The following is a 22,370-nucleotide window of genomic DNA, read 5'->3' as shown; positions in this document are numbered from 1 at the left end:
TACATGTATGTATATCTATTGTCCCGAGGGTAAAACAAAAGGGGTTAATGACCAAACAATATTTATATTTATCATTAAGCTCCACCCTTCATCTTAACTTACCTGGAGAAAACCGACCAGTTGAATACAGTGCATTAAGTATAAACACATTTTTAAAACTTGAAGAATTTCAAATTTCTCAAAAAATTTAGAACCATTTTTTAAAACAGTTAACAGATCTACAAGCTATTCTATATCAAATTGCAGAATATTGAATATCACTGTATCAAGATTACACTGCACTTTATTGAACTACAGACTGGTTAGGTATTACATGTGTCTATCATTCATTATTAATGTTAATGAAGCAATGCGATCGCTGACAGAGTATACACAGATACACAATGTACCAAGTTATGTAAGTCATCGGCATCATTCTAAGTGACCTAGTGCGCTCACTATTCAGTTTACATACCTTTTAGACTCTCGGAAACTAGCCCTAAAGTTTTATTTGTAATTCATTAATGTTGTATATATTGTATCTATTAATTACACGGGAACATGTATGTTATTAACTAACATGACTATTAACCATTTGTTAATCTAATTAAAATTAGAATGAATTAAAGGTCACCGGATTTTACCTTTGAGATGTGGTTCGTTAGATCTTTGTGTAGCGATCTGTTAGGAGCAGATCAAAGATCTTATTTTAAAATGGCTTATATGTCTGCCTGTTTATATGTACCTTGATACTTGCCGACCTGAAACTGTTTTACTCTGGTATTTTAATGACAAACTTATTACAACTTTTTATTATGTACTAAGTATTTATAGTATATATACAAAAGTCATCCTTAATAAAAAAAGAAAAGAAAAAGAAGGTATATGAAATCCATAATCATTATCATGGTTATGCCGTTGCCTAACCGGCAATTGGTTTTTAGAACGCAGTTCGCAGTTTGAAATTGAATAGTGGACTGCGTTCTAGATAGTTCTAGACGCAGTTCGCAATTCAAAATTTAGAATTCATATTTGGGGCCCGATTGCCTTATATGCAGTTGAATAGTGAACTGCGTTCTATCTAGAATTCTAAATTTTGAATTGCGAATTGCTAGATAGAACGTAGTTCACTATTCAATTGCATGTAAGCCCGATTCTTAAAAACTATAGATAGCTGCATCACCATATGTTCACAATGGTAGTGAAATACCACTAGTAGATGCCCCTGAAAATTTCGGGCCCCAAATATGAATTCTAAATTTTGAATTGCGAACTGCGTTCTAGATAGAACGCATTTCACTATTCAATTGCATATAAGCCCGATTCTTAAAAACTAGAGATAGCTGCATCACCATATGTTTACAGTGGTAGTGAAATACCACTAGTAGATGCCCCTGAAAATTTCGGGCCCCAAATATGAATTCTAAATTTTGAATTGCGAACTGCGTTCTAGATAGAACGCAGTTCACTATTCAATTGCAATCGGGCCCCAAATATGAATTCTAAATTTGAATTGCGAACTGCGAACTGCGTTCTAAAAACCGATTGTATGCCTGGGTATTCTTTTATCAAAGCAGCTAGTTTTAAGTTAATTAACATCATTTTTGAAACACTTGTATATATATATATATATATATATATATATATATATATATATATATATATATATATATATATATATATATATATATATATATATATATATATATATAAAGCGCTTTGTTTGTACATGTAGCCTCCTCTTTAGTTCTGATATCCAGCTGACAAACTTGATCATCTGGAAGGACTCCAACTATTATGATGACATTAACGCATTTGGGTCAAGAAATCTTTAGCGTTGTCGTTTTATGTTTAAAAAATCAACTTAATTACATTTAAAAATTCAGTACAACGTAGTTAAGGGGGTGGGATCATCTAGTCATGTTCGGTTATATTGCTATGCTGTAAATTTAAAAGTGGTCGTACATGAAGTCATGTTGTAAATTTTGTATTTCCACTCAACTATATATTCAATTCAGAATTTACAATAAGACACTCCTTCTTTTATCGTTGTTACTGATTTCAAAACAAGGTATTGTTAAAGTCCTTTTTATTCAACAGCTTGAAAATTCCAAAATTCAGAATAGCCAACGGAGATCTAATGATCAAGAAACTTAAAATCACGTCCGAAACTTTATAAGAACTAGTATTTACTGTAGATAAACGTCTTTATTTCATTCCGTTGATGATTTATAACATCAACAAGATTATGATTTTCATATTTTAATCTTTTATGGCATTTCTTTACCCATTAAAATGCACCATGTCATTGCCTCGTCCAGTTTTACCGAGTTACACCTAGTTTTCATGGTGCGATAGCACTTCAAAATGCCAATAAACTTGTACATACTTTATTTAGCAGAATCTTTAATGCGCTTAAAATTTAATCATTTTAATAAATAGAATTTAAGACATTATTTTCTTGTTTGGCACAGAATGAATATTATGAAAGATTTCAGTGTGTTAAATCTTTACGAGTAAGTGTTTAAACCGAAATAGATTAAAGATTAGGGTAAATATCGGCCCGTTTTTGTATTAATCCGTTTTATTTAATTTGTACATTGTTCTCCTGACCCGATTTCAAATATCAATTCCATATCAGACTGTAACACGATCAGGTCATTTTGAAATGGTAAGAGTTTTATTTAATGTATATTTTTTATGAACTCTGAAATCTGTAATATTTCATGTTTATTTTTTTCTTTTTTGGTTAGATTTTTTTCTCTCTTTTTTGTTTTTTTTTTCATTCAGTTTTCATGTAACATATTTCTTAGTCACATACAAACTTGATTTTCTCTTCTTTCAACTTTTTGGCCTTGTTAATTTACGAATTTTATCTAATCTTATTTTTTGCTGTCTCTGGCCAAAAAAGGAACGAGTTGGAAAAATGAACAAAAATCAAATCAAATCAATACTATTTACATATAAATCGAAACACTTTGTTTATTTAGCGTTGCATCATACAATAGAATTTATTTATTTTCATAGCAAAGTACTTTGAATTTTCACCCACAAAATTGACAAAATTCAAAATCGGAGTATGAGCTAGAAGCGAGAAAACCTATACAAATTGTAATATGTTTACATAGATTTACAATTATTTATTTTGATAATCTACTGGCTATTATTTCAAACTCACCTAGCAATCAATTTCTGCTCGAACCCCCCCCCCCCAAAAAAAAATAAAAAAATAAAGAATCTTTTTATATTGCTTTTTAGTATCAATATCTTATCATAGTGTATAACCTTATCGACCAAAACAATTTACATGTACATGATTGATTAAAATAATTATTCACATAATTCAACATTTTGCTGAATATTTTTTGTATTGGACGTAAAACATTTAACAAAGAAAATAGGTCTTCATATAAGTCTCCATTACATCAATGATAAGATATTTTGCTGAAATGGTGTTTTGATTTAATCAAACAATAAAATGCTTTCTTTAGTGATTCATACGGGATAGTATAAAGAAGGCGACATAAGCGAGTTATGTAAAAAAAAAAAAAATCTGCAATGATCACTACTTTCATAACCCACATGAATCACCAAAGAAAGCATTTCATTATTTTTATTTACATGTACATCTTACTTTTAACAAATTAATGAACTGACCGTAAAGAATAAGTAAAAATTAAATAGATTATGTTAATGTTCATCAGTACGTAAAATAAAAGAAATAGCCAAGTCGTCTTAAATTGGGATTGGAGTCTAACATCATCATGATTCTTTCGTTCAGTGTCACAACGCGCTTTGAAAAATTACACTCTTTGAAAAAAAAATATCGTTGATATTAACGCACTTTGAATAAAAATTGTTCAATGTTTGGTCGAAATAATTGATATTTTTATACACAATAAATAATTGTTTTAATTTTGTTTAGCTCAATGGGATCCCGGATATATTTAAAAAAGAACCAAATTCATTCTCAGCTAACTTGATAAACAGTTTCTTGATTAGATTTTTTTTTCTTTTCTCATTAGCTTATGCAGTGTTTTTTAAACAAATATGATGTGAAAAAAAGATACGTTAGTTTGTCAATGTAATTTATTTTTTATAATGAAGTGAATCATTTGATTTGAATTTGAAAAAGGGTTTTGTTGAGTTTTGGTTGAGACGATTCTTAAATATACCATAGGTAAAATTTTTGTTCGGCCAGCTCGTATTTTTTAATATCACTGTACTTATTTACAACAAAGCGTACTTCTTTTTCCGTTCTTATACGTTTATTCCAAGTTGCTTAATATCATATGATTTTGAAGGAAAGATGAGGGGTAGGGGACCCTCTTCCTGTAATCAATTAATGATGTACTGGTTATTGACCTCTGTCTTTGGTTAATCACCCCCCCCCCCCCCCCCCCCCCCCGTTTTCGAAGACGGAAAATTAGATTCATTAGCGTTAAAAAATCTTCATACTATCAACAGTTTAGAAATTCAATTCCAGAATTTTGTGAATTATACATATTTTTTTAAAGAGCGTTAAGTGTCTCGATAAGAAAAAAAGTTGATGTACCCTCATAACGCACTTTGAAAAAATATTTTCTAAGTGCGTTTATTTGGTCCAAAATTTAACGCACTTCAAAAAAAAAATTAAAGTGCGTTGATTTGGTCCCAAATTTAACGCACTTTGAAATCTTTCTCAAAGTGCTTAATTTTTTTTAAAGTGCATTGCCACAGTGCAGTCCGTGATTTTTCTGTGGTCGATGAAGGTTTCGACCAATCAATAACAATTTAGTCCTGTCAGTTTCTAGAGTGTTATGAACTACAATCAATTACCGTAAAAAATAAAGGGAATCATACTTGGTGAATGCAAATAATCTACATTATGATATGATTCATTAACATTAAAAATAATCATTCACATAGTTATGTCTTCATTACAGAAATACTCAGCTATTCTGCTAAAATTTTCATCTACATGTACATGAAACTACAATTGAATTGAAATTAGATCCTACACGATCCCGCATTTGATATGTCGGTGTGAGGATCTTGTTAATTAAATCTTGTTAGATCCTCACAGCGACATATCAAATACGGGAGCGTGAAAGATCGATTTTTAACTAGATTGCATGAAGCCACAGTTTACATTGAAACAAATCATTCATATACATGTACGTATAATTCTCCATATACATGTACGTATTATAATTCTCTTTTACAGAAATGAATAGAAATTTTGTTGATGAAATCATGTTTTAATTTCCTCCATATTAAACATTTATAAGAATTAAATATATTCACAAATTCGTATGTAATTCTCCATTACAGATATGATAAGGTATTCTGCTAAATATGATGCTTTAATTTCATCTATAAAAAACGTTTAACATTGGAAACAATTACATGTATGTTATGCTCCCTTCGAAGACAGGAGGGCATATCGCTTTGCTGCTGTCTGTTTGTGTTTCAGTCGGTCGGTCAGTTTCCGTTCATTTACTTCGCAGAGGTTGCACAATGACATACTGAAATGAATTTTGGTTTACAGTATTTACATGTAGGTCAGGTTCTGTTTTGGATACAATGGAGCAATGTTTGACAGAGTTGTGGCACCTTGGACTTAGAGAAATTCCAATTTGCAATTATTATTGATTTTCTTCGCAGAGGTTGCACATACTGAAATGAAATTTGGTATACAGACTAATCATAAGAAAATCTAGGTCAAGTTTGGTTTTGGGTACGATCGAGCAATTTTTATAACAATTTTTATAGTCCTTTGACTTACAAAGATTTCATTTTTTATTTTGCTTTTTTTTCATCATTATTGCATAGGTTAAACAAATTAATTAGATGTATCGTGAAAAACGATTTGTGCAACCTATAATTTTAAAATTTTTAAGTTTAGACACGTAATACTTGATAAGTTGATGCCTCTCAGATATTAAGTTGATTTTATGTTCAAAAGGTTAATTTTATTTCCATGTACATACGTACTGCCCATAATAAAGGCTTTTGCATCCTATAATACATATGTCAAAAGGAGGGGGGCATAAACGTTTCACAAATATCTCTTGTTCACATAAGTTTCTATAATAGAAATTAACAGATATTTTGCTGAAATTATTTAAAACAATTCATCTACATTGTACGCTACAAAAACATTTTACATGAAAATTAATTATTTTTACCTAGTATGTAATTGTCCAGTACAGGTAAGAAAAAAAATTGTTGAAATATTTTTTTAATTTTCCTCTCCAGGCTCCATCCTGCCCTGGTGGCTTCAGGGTCCTTCTTGTAGTGACACTGTGTGTGGTCATAACAAAGGGACAGCTGTTCACGAACCACCGCGGACGTAAGATCTCTATATACTTTATTCTCAGTATCAAGTTAACATTCTTATTGCATTTTCTTAGAAATACAAGGTATCATTGCTTCAGAAATAGTCGCATTTTCTTATTGTGGTAATCTTGACATACAAAATTTCAAATAACTCAATCGATTCATATCTAAAGCATTTTTAAAAAATCCTCTTTATCAAGTACCATTATCTTAAGTTTATCGAGATTAAAATGAGAGAGAGAGAGAGAGAGAGAGAGAGATAGAGAGAGAGAGAGAGAGAGAGAGAGAGAGAGAGAGAGAGAGAGAGAGAGAGAATGTCTCCCATAATTTATCACGTTTAATTTAAAGAAAAAAGTTTTGATTTTAGTCATTTTTGGATTTGCAGGAAGATATACATGTATGTTTGTTTGAAACAATTTCTTTTAAACCTTTTTAATACTTTAAATTTGCTCAGCATGGAACATAGTTTTCAAAATCCCCTACAATGCCAAACCTAGCGGATACAGCAGCATCATCGCTCTATGGAAGGCCTCTGGTCACGTGAACGGTGACAATGTGGCGGCCATGACAGATTTCAGCACCTCTTCTCTGATCTACAAATCTAAACTGCTTGACGACTGGGCAACCAGAAGTTTTTCAGCGGTAAGAAACTAGAAAACAGGGGAGAACAAACTGAAAACAGGGTTATTTTCGCCCCGTGTTCCGCTTGCAGACGGTTCCCCCGTCTTGAATTCGCCCAGGCACAGTTATAGACAGATTTTAAATACTTGTAAATTCGCCCGTTGACAATGAGGGTGAAAATGGCAAAAATAAAACGGGGGCAAATATTTCACTGTATACAGTATATCGTACCCAAACAAAATATTTACAGAAGCAAATTAAAGTGTTACATTTTACATTCTTATATTCGATACTTAGTATATCCATTTTGTTATTAAGATTTAAAAATGTCAATTAATTGGATCAAGAGTGAAATAAACATAAAAAAAAAAAGACAAAAAACCCAACAGAATTTGCATAAGAATAACGAGATATCAACTTTATAAATCACAAATAATATGTATATATGTATGTATACATATCACAACATAATTTGAAAAGAATCGCAAGTTCTCAAACACGAACAACACTTTTTTTTTTAAATATAAAAAACAGTTTTGTCATAATCATAAGGATTCTCACTGGCGAAATGAAAGTGATGAATATTCATGAAAACGATAAAGTTCAATTAGTTAATAATATCAACGTGGGTTTCCGACGGTGTTTCGGCATTGATACGTACAAATGAGTATTTTGTTAAGGGTTTATAGTTTAAAAGTAACCGGAACTTTTACTGCTTCAAATCGATTGGAATCGGGGCACAGACAAAGCTCATATGTATACCATGCTCTTTTATATAAGTAGACCAAGACACAAACAACCGTGAAGATTATATTAAAACAAGGGTTTATATTATCAAATATATATAATATATATTGTATGTAAATATAAGTACATGTACAAGAATTACAACCTTACGTGAACATTAAACATAAAAAATATAAAGTTTTTCACGATAAAAATGCTATGCTTTTAAAATAAAAGAATAAAATTATCAAATATCTTAAGCCTCGACATAAAAATACATGTTTATTATTTTTTCACGCTACTGTTACGTTTGTACTGAATGGTATGAAGATCCAACACTGAAACCAAATAAAAAATATAATTAACGTGAAAATAAAATCGACCCAAATTTTGTTTATGTAATGACACGATGTAAAACGTTTATTGAAAGCGTGCAGACGATTTGCCAAGTCAGTGAGGATTAAGGTAATCCCGATTTAACCTGTTTAATTAAATCTTCCCGTGTATTATAGTGCGCTTTTCTGGTACAGCTTAATTAGGAAACACTTAGTTTAAATATTTCAACAGTGCAGCTATAGTTTAAGATGACAGGGAACGCATGCACCAATGAAAATTTTACAAATAGCTAAATTATTTAATTATTACTATTAATCATAAACAAAATGCCGGACCGGAGGAGGGTTGGGGTTGGGATTATATTAATTGCAATAAATGTTGATTGGATAAAATCAAAGGGGACGTGAATGTCGGGAACACTACAGTGTATACAATGAAAAGACTAATCTAGACTTGGTAAGAGGATGGGATGCAATGTAGCTATTCCGCTACTCGTTATAACTGTATATATAGCTACGATGGACTCGCTCTTGATCATGAATGAACACTTTCATAACACTATCTTTTTCTGTTTGTATCAAAAACAAAAAAATCTAACTCTATATATCGGGATACATAATGTGTTATATGCTTACAAAATAAATATTCAATCTCCGGCTTTGGTTCAGTTGTTTTAGCAAACATTAATATTCTGCGTTTGCATGTTTGCTTTCATATACATATACATGTAGTTATTAAACAAAACTTTGCGGGTTTAACTGTACATTTAGATAATCTTTGTAGATTGCAGACTTTACAGACCGTTTTTAAATCCTTTTAATTAGGTTCGACTGTCAGCTTACAAAAACAACAAAGAGGTGGCCTTCATTACGTTTAACAACATGGGCAAAGGGAAGGATGAGTGGTTTGACTGTAGCAACATCATCGACTCCTCGTACACGGACATCATCAGTCTGTCCAAGAACTATTGTGTGATGGAGTAAGTCATTAGTCAGTAGTTTTAATTTTCACTTGTAGTTCTGGAATTACTCATATGTGTGGAAAATAGTAAATGTTCTAAAAACCGATTCAATTTGCCGCAATTTAAAAGAAAAGAAGTACACTGTAGATATCTAAAGAGAAACGATAAGTTCAAATGTACTATACATGTAATAAGAAATGTAATTCATATTTTCAATCTTCAAATTCACATATAACTTTCGACTATGCAAAATTTTTAAATACAGAAAATCAAAGTTAATATCATATAGTAGAACTAGCGCAACGATTTTACGTCGTGTTTTTTTTTCTTCCGTTTATATGTTTACGAATCTTTCTCTTCTTCTCTTCACCAAGTTACCCCACCGACACCAAGAGAAACTTTTTCATCAACCATGGCTACGGAGGCTGTACCAGTGACAATGGCTGGTTCATGATGAAGGATTTCAACGCCCTCAGCGGGTGTGCCGAATGGGATCAAGTCACCGGCAAATCCTACTTCCTGTACTCAGGCGACACCACGAAGATTAACTGGGCTTCCGGTAAATACATGAGTGAATAGCTAGGACCCACACCCAACAGTGTATACTCATCGTTGTATTAAATATGCATGAACTTTGTATATTATATTTGATATTCTAGCAGACTAAGATACTTGGCATTGTAGTTGTAGCAAAACATGATTATGAAAGAATTTAATAAAATTTTCTTTTTTTCAGGAAACAGACAGACTGCAGATTGTTTGGTTATTTCTGTTTTGGGTAAGAATTTGAACATTTAAAAACATCTTATTCACAAATACTCTTATGGTAACATTTTAAAACATTAATATTGATGTATTGACATTGTAATTAAAATTTACAACACTCTTCATACTTTCATTAAAGATCTCTAAACCACCGATAGTACTCATCTGCAATCAGAGTAACATGCCCGTTGATAGTAAATACATGTAGAACAAATTAGAATCTAGTGAATATGCGAAGATTATAAATCAATTAACATGTAAAAAATCTTATGATTTTATCAAAAATGATAATTTAACAAGCAATTTTTACCCATTTAAGCAAGAATCTGTTCATGTAATTACAGTCATTTGTTGTCTTTTAAGATTTTCCTTCTGATATGTATCGAAAAATAAGATATATTTATTAATTCAATATGACTTGTACAAATTTTAAATGAAAAGAGTGTCCTTAATTGATATATAACATTTACTCTACAAAACAATGCAACATCTGTGATGTACATTGAAATAGTGTTCTGTTTTGTCTTACTTAGCATGGGACATGGTATTTAAGGCAGTGCAGGGAGTGGTGCCACCCCAGGGCGGTCTGAGACAGTTATGGCAGTCCAGCGCCACCCTGAATAGTGACAACCCTAGCGCTCAGACCCTCACCCGTTCGCCAAACCTTGTCTACAAATCCGCCAACGTAGAGAAATGGCAGAGTATCCCAGGGTTCTTCATTGAGAGTGTAATGTATTTAATTATATGAATAAGACGTGTCGAGTGAGGAAATTCTGAATAAAATCAGATCCTTGATCCGCTCCTTGTTGTTCTATTGTCACTACGTGTTGTGACAATAGAAAAACAAGAGGTGGATCGAGGATCAGATTTAAATCAGATTGCGAGTGACATGTAAAATAAAATCATGTTTGATGGTTTTTTGACGTCTCTGAGAACCATTTCTAGACCCTATAGAATTGCGAGAAACCGAAGATACATGTATATATCTGTAGTTTTGGTCATCCAAGCGATTACATCAATATCTGTACTGGCTGATCAGTTATAGAGCAGAATCTCTTATGGGAATTTATTTTTTCCGTATATTATAGTCCGAATGGAAGTCGACATTCACCGAGAAAATTGCCGAGGCGTTTCCGAAAAACTGTAGCCATGACCGTCGAAATACTTGTAGGTTTGCCACGCAGTAAATGTTACGTTACTGATAAAAATGTGGGGGATAATTGTTACTAGACTTGTTACTCATTATGTGACTGGGGGTTAGGGTAACCGATTTTTTCAGACCGGGAGCTACTCTTGCAGCTACTTTGCAAGCTGGCAGGTTTCCACGTTCTCCCATGGAACAGTTTGTTGGATCAAACTTTAGTTAGCAGACGTGAGACCAACTCGATACAGTTTAGATTGAGCTTATATTCCGAATAAACTGGTTTCAAAGAACATATCATACATTTTTATTATTATTTTTAAATTGCAGTATTAAAGATTAGAGATACTTGGAAATGTTTTATGTAATGAATTGGGTCGTCCTGATTTCCTCAAGATATTTTGCTTTCGATCAGTTGAATGAACAACATCAGGTCGTGACCAAATGCAAACTAAATTTTAATGCTAGAATGATTTTGAATTAGCGTGTGTCAATTTGTTTGTACTTGATTTATCACATCACCTCTTAAAGCTCATAGGGACACAGTTCACAAATTTAAGTTAATCTGTATAGGAAGATATCGAAAGAACATGTAAACTTTATGTCATAACTAAAAGTCAAACAATTGATAAATAAAGAACATTTTTTAACGATCCTATTAGTTGGTTAAAAGTCAGGTCATGCTATTCTTGAAGATCAAATACATTACTCGAATTGAATTACTTTTTGTCTATATTATCTTTAATTCATTTAGGTAAAATACGCCTTCTTCACAAGCGGCAAAGAGGTCGCTTACATCATCTTTGACGGACGTGACACGGACAAAAACGGATGGTATAACGACAACCGTATTCTGTACTCCAGATGGACAGACATCATTGGTTATACAAAAGTGGGCTCTTCCATTGATGGGTAAGTCCAGGTCATGACTGTATTTTTAAATACCTCAATGATGAATTACCGAAAATTGGTCTCGGATCCCTTCTCCCCTACCGGCAAACAAATTTATCAACCCCCCTCCTATCCTTCTGTAGTTATTTTCAGAATCCGTGAATGACTGATGTAGATAAGTAACAAGAGATAGATGAAAACAGGGATGTTTGCAAAAAAAGATTCGTTTAACTTAAGGAGTACACGCGATTTCAGCTCCCTCTTAAAAGGAAGAGCACTCGTGAAATCTTTTAAACTATTCAAAGTTTTTTTTTATTTTTGAGTTAATGAAAAAATACACCATATACAATGTACATGTACAACAGTCAATATCTGTCTTTACTAGTTGATGACTATAAGATTATAATTGTCTGATGGGCCATATATTGAGTTACTTAGTCTCCTTTTAAAAGTAGAATATGTAAGCATAGCTAACATGCAGAAAGAAGACAGTGGATTGGTGATGCTGACCTTATTGTGAGGCCTCCACGTGGTTGCAGACGGTGACTGTGATTTTTATACAGAATCACGGTCAATGTGTTCCATACATTTTTGCGCAATTTGTCGCAAGGTTTCCTTTCGTTGTCTTGTGGTTCCCTATGGAAGAAGTGTTCGAACTTTTCTACACAGTCGTTAAAGCATTTTGCTAGAACTTTCTTTCTCCTGCTATGAATTAGAGTCCGTATAAAGAAGTGATGCATGTATAAACATAAAAGCTATGGCCCTTAGCTTGATATTTCACATAGAAATACGAACACAAATAAATCAAATGACCACCGCCAAATGCATGTTAACCAGGCCATACTCGGTTTGCTATCTTGATTCTGGATGTCAGCATTTGAAGTAGATTCAGTCAGTATTGAAAGTATAAATGTTGAAATGCTGTTAACAAGTTAATATTAATGATGATATTATGCCCCCTTTTCAGTGACAATACGAGACGTTTCTGTGTGTGGAAAGAACACGGAGGCTGTCCAAATGACAAAGCCTGGATGGCCATTCTGGACTCCTCGGACTCCTCCCAGCCTTGTTCTTGGGACAAAAACGTTCAATCGAGACCTTACTTTCTGTATAGTAAAAAGTCTACATGGGCTCTTTGCGAAAGTGGTATGCATTAGTAACTTTACTATTTATATTTATTAGTAATGATTTTATTGTTTAACACTTTAATTACAATTTTAATTGAGTTAGAAAGCTAGACATGTAACGGAATTTCCAAAATCTTCCGTTTAAAGAATCTTAAAGAGACAGTAAGCCGCATCTTATCAAAAAACCGACTCGAAAAATTTTTCCGATCGGGTTTGGTATTTTTGTACTACTCATGAATGTATAAACTTTCAGAAAATTACAAAGTTCTTCATGAAATAAATCTAATTATTTCATTTTAATAATTACGTATAACCTATACATAATAACATCGCAACGTGTTACGGGGTTCAGCCTTCTATACTAATACGCATGCGTATTTACTGTAAACAAAACACATGCAGGGCTCGCGAAGACATGTTTGTTGATTAAGAAAAATGTCATAAGATTTCTACTTCTCCCAGGTAACAATTGTTCAATTCTTTTGAAATAACCACATGCAATGATTATTTTGTGAGCATGTATTTTGGGTGTTTATCATAGGAGTTTCTACAACCTAAATTCATTTATGTAAATGAGGCCCCTTGAGGGGTTATTTGACATATTTATGTAGTTTGGGCATATCTTACTTTTTAATCCAACAGGTGGCTCTTGGAATAGTGGAGAATTTCCTGCTGCAGAAACAGCGGCCATTTTTATTAAAGGTAAAACGCATAATGTAGTGTCACATATTAACTGTAAAAGAATAAATATTTATTTACAACAATCATAAAAAGTCTGTAAAATGAATTGATATTTACGTATTTCTCCTATGGTTAATTGTAAAACAATGATTAAAAAATAGTAAAATTAACAAATTAAATCATAAATCGACACAAGAATGTTGCATATAGATTTACCAAATAAATAATTCAATTTTTCTAGCTATAAAGGGATACTAGTATTAGGGACCCGGATTACCCGTGTTTTACACATATCACCCCTACCATTTGACTGTCCTAACCCTTTTTAAACACCACCGGCCATTATGTCTATCATTATTTCTTTGAGGTTGGAGAATGGTTATGAAGGTTGCTCATGGACAGTCCATCTCCCCCGCCTCTGGCGTCTACAATTTGTGGACAGGGACCTATACGGTGAACGAGTTTGACTCAAATGCTCTAACCATTGCCGCCGGAACGAAGACGTACAAGTCTAGCGTGGTGGACAACTGGTCAAACCACCACATATCAGCTGTAAGTTAAGTTGAAAGTAAACATTTCCGCGTTTAATTTAATATATTTGTTTTTCAATATAATTATGTTAAGAAAAGCAGTTAGTCTCATTTCAAGAGCATATTTTCAGGTATACATTTTGATATTAAGTGCATCATATCATCATATTACAATGTACAATGTATTATATATTCAAAATGTTCTATCTAATGATATATAGTCTTAAAATTTATTCATTGACACTAAAACCACCTTTGTTTAAGGTTCGAGTTGGGTTCTACAAGAATGGGAAAGAGACTGCATACACGGTGTTTGATGCCCACGGTGTAGCCAATAAAAACAGCTGGTTCGACTGTAGCCGAATCCTCTACACGTCCTACGATGACCTGAACAGATTAAAGGCAGTCACCTACTGCGGCATCCCCGGGTAAATAATTAAAAAAAAAAGATTTAGTACATGTACATATTCATTCACAATATTTCCTATCAATACTGAGTACAAATGTCATAAAGCTCTACAAAACACAATAAACTGGTATTCATGGAAAGAGCAATTAATAATGATTTGCAACATCATTTGATTTTTCTGTTAACAAAATTAATGTTATAACTCGATACAGAACATTGGCTCAACAAGGTTCTTTGATACATAAAAATATGACCCCCCATAAAATCATTAGATCAGTGCATACTTATTACCCCAAGTAATATTCAAATAAATATTTTATGATTATGAATTAAGTTGGTCTTTGTTTTCAGAGATTCGGGATTAAATAGACGATTTTTCATCCAAAACAACTATGGCGGGTGTAGCAATGACGCCGGATGGTTTCTGGTCGTCGAAAGCAACACTTGCGCATGGGAGCAACGTACAACGCGTCCATATTTTATTTACAGTGGGAAAAGTGGAAGAGACCTGCAAGACAGTAAGCAATATGTCGCAAGTTAAAACGCAAATTACAAACATACAAGACCAAAAAATTACATGTATGAGGCTCATTGGCCTTAATGGTCACCTGGGCATAATACAGCTACAATACTCCAGGTGAATATCTGGTTAATATTAGTCAGAAATATATAAATGAAATTTGTTCGAGGAGAAACAAACAAGTCGGTTGATTGATTGATCTTATTGATTACACCAATAATGTGAAATAAGAGTAATGAAATTCTAATTTCTTTTGCAGGTTTCATCATCGCTGACGTCTTCCTTATTTCTGTCGGTAAGTCAGTTAATATGAAATAAAGGGAAAAACAAAGTACAAATGTAGCATCAATGTTGTGAAAAAAATGAGATACTGGAAGGTATATATACTTGTTACTTGATCAATTCTTTTTTTTGCAGTCATGGACAACTGTATGCCCAACCCTTGCAGTAATGGCGGTACTTGCTATGAGGAAGGAATGGATTACACGTGCACATGCAGTGGGAACTGGTTCGGACAGCGCTGTACCGATCGTATGTGACCTTAATTTGAACGTGTTTCAATTGTTAGTTTCTCCCATACAAAAAACTTGCAATTTTGACGCACAAAACTTGCGCTAGTGTTGGACTAATCAACATTATTTTCTTAAACAATTTGTACAAATATTTGTTCAATCACATGACTATATATTTCGTCAACAAACTTGCCTCTGAACTGTTTAAAAACACGTTTCCAACTCCTTAAGTAAGTAGTGTGGTTTACTTACATGTAAAAATCACGGGGGCTTGGTTCTGTAATAAAATGTCATAGTATGATAATAACACATTGCCAAGGTATTCAACTCCGAATTACTAGTACCTGGGATTATCCTTCTGTGAATTGTAATAATTTTCGCTTCCAAACCAAATGCAATGGGAAAGTGCTATTCTCTTCTACGATAGTTTATCTACAGAACCATTATATTTGACATGCTTGACTACTGGAAAGGTCGTTTCATACAAGTACCCCGAACTTCTATGTACAGAATGCAGAAATCAAAACCAAATCTTTTGGGAAAAAGGTGATATTGGGACACCTGTTGATATTAACGTGGATTACAGTGCATTAAAATTAGAATACTTTCACCGGTTTAGAATTTTCAAGTTTTACACTATTTAACCAAAAAAAAAATAGCTTTTGGAAAATTTTTTATGAGGTAAAAAATGTAAAATCCTTCGGCGGGATTCGAACTTTTGACTTACAAATTCATAGTAAACCCCTTAACCAACTGCGCTACGCTGTTTTGTGAAAGTATGTAGAAAGAAACTTCTTATATAACTAGATCTCGTTACGAGTAACGAGTAGGTCTTCGTCCGATTTTGTTTTATATGATACGATGAATTATCGATATTCTCTGCCAAATCAGAGATCCTAGCGAAACTAGGTTTTTTGTCTCGAGACCGGAAACGGACGAACGAAAGTGATTAATGAAAATAAGCTTGGTTTTTTTTTTTATACATTTGTCTAATGTACATCACTGTTTATCATGCTAGATATAACACTCGGTTAAACTTGTTAAAAACATGAATTATTCTAACTCTTCTGGTGAGTACCGGAAGTTTCAAAATAGAACCCGTTAAACACATCTTCAATCAATTGTCTACCATTCATAAAAGTTCATGTCTCAATCACTCACAGTGACTAAAATCTCACAGGTATTAAATTTGTAAAAAGGATAGGTACCTAGGATATTTGATATAACTCACCGGAAGTAGAATATGTTTGCTTATTTAACATATATAAGATCGTGTTATGATATACCGGTATTCATTCCATCTAAAGAAAAATTAAGGAAAAAATATTTTTAAGTGCTTCCGGTGACGACCGGAAGTGACGATGATTCAAACAAAATAATGTAAACACGGATACATACTTAGGGCTATCATCCCACAAAGTTTGGTTGTTCAAGTCATCACCGTTTTTGAGATATCGTGGAGTCATTGGTTTTTTTTCTCCTGACAGGAAACGGACAAACGGAAATGCTCAGTGAATATCAAAAGTTAGTATTTCCGTTGGAAACGGAAGACCTTAATTACACTTCATTTTATTGTTTATTTTGATAAACAATACGTCACAACATGGAGGTATTACATACCACTCTAAGTATGATTAGTTTTATCAACTACTCTTATTCAACAAATACAAGCTTTTTTTCACACATACCTGCGATTTTTGTTTTATTTTCCCTAAATCCCATACGGATATTTAATCAATACAAGTGCGCTTAATTTGATTATGTATCATATCAAATGACGCGCACTTATTCAGCCCGAGACTGAAAGCAAAAATGATTGCAATTCATGGAAGGACGCAGTCTGATTAAAAACCACCATCTTCTCCTTACACTCGTAAGGAGAAGGGGGGTGGTGGTGGTTAATTAGACTGGAAAGAAGGGTACTCAATAAAATTCGGAACTACACGTATATATCTTGTGTTATTATTATACTATGGGTTTAACGAGTGCCTGTGGTAAAATGGCAACCCTTGATTCTGCATATAAATTTAACGTACTTTACTCTCTGAGGTGAGTGAGCGTGTTTAAGGGAAAATCTGAGGCAAGGAAAGTGATTACATTAGTCGATACATATTTAGCAAAATGGTATCAATTAGTTCTACAAAATGTATGACATCAATCCAAAACTAGTGCCATTTTTTGTTCACCATAAATTGCAGTTGTTTTATATGTGAGGATCCATTGCTCTTTGGCATGTCAACCTGAATTTCCCTTGAAGTTAAGAGCTACAGATATGCAGCTAATTTTTATCTATTGACTTTAATGTTTAAAGGAGTCGCTCTGGTCATTTCATTTTTTTGGTCATTTATTTGTTAAATTAGTGAACTTATGTACGAATCGTATTTCTCACTTATTTTCTATAATTGACTGCAGTGAATGGCGGCTGGGCTAACTGGGGAAGTTGGGGCGCATGCTCTGTAACGTGTGGTCCAGGAACCCATACACGTAGTCGAACGTGCACCAATCCTTCTCCCCAGGGAAGCGGCTCCACGTGTGCGGGATCGTCCACATCTAGCCAAGCTTGTCAGGACATGGTTTGCATACGTAAGTGTTAAAAAACAAGAAGATAATTCCTATATACCAAATTCTAGTGTGCAAGATGGTTTTTCAGTCTAAGCATGATGCACGTTTTTTTATTCTCACAATATAGCCGATATTGATGGCAATTGGGGTTCATGGACTTCCTACAGCGCATGCCCAGTGACATGTGGAAATGGTGACCGAGTGCGCACGCGTCAGTGTAACAACCCAGCTCAATCCGGAAAAGGTTTAAATTGTGTAGGTCCGGCTTCCGAGGTTCTTGTGTGTTCCCTGTACCCATGTGCTGTTGGTAAGAAGACACTACATTTTTTTCTTTTTAATCAGCAAGTCTTTTAAATTAATTGTATTAACGAAATGGTTTGACGCTGAAAAAGATGTTCCAGACTAAGACAGTTGGAAATTTTACTAGTATTTCTGATACTTTTTTAAAGCTTGAATGTTCCCTTGCTACCTGGGTTTTTAAAGATTTTAATTCGACCACGACTCTATAAATCGTGTGTATCCAAGGCTTTTCCCAACGTTTCTGTCAAAGCTTATCTTCGGTTCGCACCGATGAGTAAAATGCATGTATGTTAAATAGTATATATGATTTTAAACAGACAACGTTTTTAGAATGTTTTACTTCCTAAATAACTTTTAATTCTGCTTACCCAGACGGTAATTGGGCAGCCTGGGCCTCGTGGTCTTCCTGTACAAAGTCCTGCTCCGGTGGGAAGGAGGTGAGATCTAGGACTTGCACAAATCCGGCCACAAACTACGGCGGCAAAGACTGCACAGGAGAGACCTCTCAGGAAAGGACCTGTAATACGCATGCTTGCACAGGTACAAATTGTTTTAGAGTTTTACCAATGCACTGCAAATATGGATAACCTGGGTGTTCATTTGGATTTTTAAAAAAAAATATAATTTATTGTTCTTTTGTTACTTAAGTGTTCAATAGTATGTAATGTTTAGCGGTTAAGAATCTTTTACGTAAAGAGTGCATTAACATCTTGCCATGCAATCTGTGTATTCTTACTTGTTAGGTTTCCACCAATCGATAAACAGGGCGTGTCAATTTCAGTCCTGTCAGTTTCTTGTCAGTTTCAGCCGCTGTAGATTTCGACAAATCGATAAATGGGGCATTGAGATTTTTAATCTGGCTGTTTTTATAGAGCTATGAAGTAACTTTAAGTTTCCGTTATAAGAAATAGAGGAAATAATACTTGGTATAGATGTAAATATATGCATTTAAAGTAACTGCTTTTTGTGTAAAATAATCATAAGATTTATCTACATCTAAAATAAAGTATAGTAAATTGGCGTGGAGAGTTACATGAAATTCTATGAAGAGAGAATTAATTATCAAGTAAATTGAAATCCAATTTTGGATAAGAAAAAAAGATAGGTCTAAATCATCTGCTTATCATATATGTGAAATTTACAATGTAATTAAAACACTTTTCTGTTTCAATTTCAATCAGATCAGAATATGTACCAAAACGCATTCTGCCTTCGACCGAATGTAACTCGATAATGATTTTTTTTGGTAGTCTGCAGCACTGGGGAGTACCTGTGTGACGACGGTACATGTAGGATGGGTAGCCGCTGTAATGGGATCAATGACTGCGATGATGGCAGCGACGAGAGCTCGTGCTCCTCCAACGTCCTGAAGATGTCTCAGGGATATGTCAACAACGCCCTTACCAGACCCGATACTTCCGCCGAGGGAGAAGGAGGGGCCATGTCTTATGGTAAACACAAATCCGATAGAAAGCAATGCGCGCACTGAAATATTGAAACAATTTAATTCATAATTAATTCATATTAATTATGATTAAATTCATCTCATGCTGTAATTTTTATCTCCTTTCAGGTGGTTCTCTCCTGTTAGTTGCGGCCCTCGTGACTGCTGTTCTTGCTTTCCGGGTGTTTTGAGTTTGTTTTTCTTTAAATCACGAGCTTTTCAATTCGTCCATACCCAAGAATAATCCCATCATTCCATCCAAGCAAGCTCTTGAGATATATGAGTGATCAGAAAACTGTTTTATTATCATACGCCGTCTTAAGCTTTATATATGTATATATATATATCTCTTTCAAACAAAGATTCGAATTCTGTATTTGTTTTCTTATTCGTGATTTGACAATTTCTTGAAAATTCATTTTTTGAGATTTATTTTTTTATATTCACATGTTATGATTTTTTTTACAGGTATCATCATTTTGAAATTCTTATATTGGTATTTTGTATTAGATTGGAATTTGAAATAAATTTGTGCATAATCATCACAACCTAGTTCTTTATGGTAAACGTTTATTAAAAGAAGTAAACGTAAGCCAAATTACGGTACACCTGTATTCAAATTCAGTTTTTAAATAGAGTTATTTTACTTAGAGACAGATAACGTTAAGTTAGTATTTATTGTTCTGCTAAGTCAAAATAAATAGCAGTATTTGTCAGACCGACGATGTTAGCTGGTTTGGACGTCTCTCGTTCTCCAAGACTGCAAATTATTTCATCGAAGTTAGCAGTTGCATTGATGCACCCGCTTAAACAATATTAAACATAGTTTTACCCTTTAAAGCATTGATTTCTCTTTCCAACAAAAAGTCTAGCAAAATGAATTTTAATTTAACAGCTGCAACTCGATGTTGATCGATATGCCGGTCGAACAGAAAATGTGTTTGGCCGCTTAAATCATAGCAAATTTTAGTCCGATCTCTGGGAAATAGAAAGGCCAGACTGCATGAAAGGGTGGCTGCTACTTGAATTTGTAGTGAATGGTATAACAAACCAGTTGTTGACCGGAGTTTGGGCTAAACATGATTTAACGGACCTATAGACTGAAAATATAAATTGGATTTGTGTCTTTATGTCCAACAAATCGCATGGTACCCTCATACTCAGTTAATAGCTGTATAATTAAGAGTTATGATACATTGAATGATTTATTTTTGACTTCGTCGTGCCGATAACTGCCGTCGGGTGAGCTGATAAATTGACTCATTGTCTGCTCAACTGACGGCAGTTATTGACAAGACGACGTCAAAATGGAATCCATTAATGCTTATATTTACATTCCCTTATTGATGAAATGTATTACTTTATTGTAAAGAAATCGGTATAAATTGCAGATCACAGAGGGAGTAAATTAGTGACAGCAAGAACAGCTGTTTTTTAAAAACCGGTTTACACATAGATTGTTGAGACGAGCCTTGAAAACACAGTCCATGAAAAATAACTCTTGAACTTTTGCTTTTAGCAATAGAATCAACTTAATTGTTGAAAAATTGTAAAACGTAAAACGTGGTGTTAAACAACATGTATGAATTATATTTTTCAACTTTTAACATAGATATCAATATTTGGAAACTGATCATGTAAATTACATATAAATTTATACGCAGTGATTGGGTTGTTGCATTAGGAGACATTTAAATATCACCGTAAAATATCATGGTAAAACATTGTAAAATGTAAAAATTAAAGATTACAAACAATTATAAAACGTAAACGTCTGTCAATAAGCGTCTCCATTTCAAAATCACCATCCACTTATGATGGGTGTTGAAAACCGTTGCGTTTCTCTATGGTTTTTCCACAGGGGCCAAGCCCGTTTTAACATTAATTTCAATGTAACCATAAATAAAGAAAGGGGTCGAACTCTGACCCAGATAAAAAACTACCAGCTCGCTTCAAAAGCCTAATAAATCAATTAATTTTTAAAACACTCGCAATATGCATGTATTTTTCAGAAAAGTAATGTCTGAGATACGCTCATGCCGAATCTCAAGTTGATGGGTCTTAAAATAGCGGAGATATACGTCATTATTCTCTAGAAGTCGCCAGTTTATTTTTACTCGGACATTTACCGGTCCAGGACTCACGATGGGATTTTGCCTATGTTAACAGCGGTATTGCAACAAGTTGAGAAACATTCGCACTAATCTTTTAAAATCTCACATCAAACGTATGCTACTTACATCCTTAAATTCCGATAAAATTCCTTAAATATTCTCCAAACTGAACTTTTATTCTGCAGCCACATCAACTTCTGACCAGACTGGCCATTGTGATAGCTAATGTTTAACTCAGTTTCATTGGTTAATATTCCTGATGGTCCAATCAGAATCAGTCTTTCTCGAAGACGTCAAAATGGTTGGCCCTGTCCGAAGTCAATGTGGTTGCAGAATAAAAGTTCAGTATGGAGAGTATTTAAGGAATTTTATCGGAGTTTTTGTATGTAAGTAGCTTGCGTTTGATGTTAGATTTTGAAATATTAGTGCG

At 33.6% G+C, this 22,370-nt stretch overlaps 1 protein-coding gene across 1 annotated transcript; it reads left to right on the top strand.

Annotated features, from left to right (window-relative positions):
- Window positions 1–2,597: 2,597 nt before the first annotated feature.
- Window positions 2,598–20,371, top strand: LOC105327237 (uncharacterized). The gene is made up of 20 exons (XM_011427587.3): window positions 2,598–2,650; window positions 6,220–6,313; window positions 6,755–6,942; window positions 8,808–8,962; window positions 9,319–9,503; window positions 9,681–9,722; window positions 10,243–10,436; window positions 11,605–11,762; window positions 12,709–12,887; window positions 13,511–13,570; window positions 13,917–14,101; window positions 14,344–14,507; window positions 14,840–15,006; window positions 15,268–15,303; window positions 15,426–15,539; window positions 17,933–18,103; window positions 18,210–18,389; window positions 18,755–18,922; window positions 19,633–19,833; window positions 19,956–20,371. Exons 1-20 carry the CDS (start codon window positions 2,648–2,650, stop codon window positions 20,015–20,017), a joined length of 2,706 nt encoding a protein of 901 aa, XP_011425889.3. The 5' UTR covers window positions 2,598–2,647; the 3' UTR covers window positions 20,018–20,371.
- Window positions 20,372–22,370: the final 1,999 nt, after the last annotated feature.

This window comes from Magallana gigas, chromosome 6 (genome assembly GCF_963853765.1).
Source record: "Magallana gigas chromosome 6, xbMagGiga1.1, whole genome shotgun sequence".
Taxonomy (NCBI): Eukaryota; Metazoa; Mollusca; class Bivalvia; order Ostreida; family Ostreidae; genus Magallana; species Magallana gigas.
This window is presented reverse-complemented; position numbering and strand designations above follow the sequence as displayed.

Bases quoted from the DNA above. Each gene is read 5' to 3' on its own strand.
- LOC105327237 (XM_011427587.3), top strand. The intron at 6,314-6,754 runs GTAAGATCTCTA...AAATTTGCTCAG, and splicing joins GTTCACGAACCACCGCGGAC to CATGGAACATAGTTTTCAAA. The intron at 6,943-8,807 runs GTAAGAAACTAG...CCTTTTAATTAG, and splicing joins CAACCAGAAGTTTTTCAGCG to GTTCGACTGTCAGCTTACAA.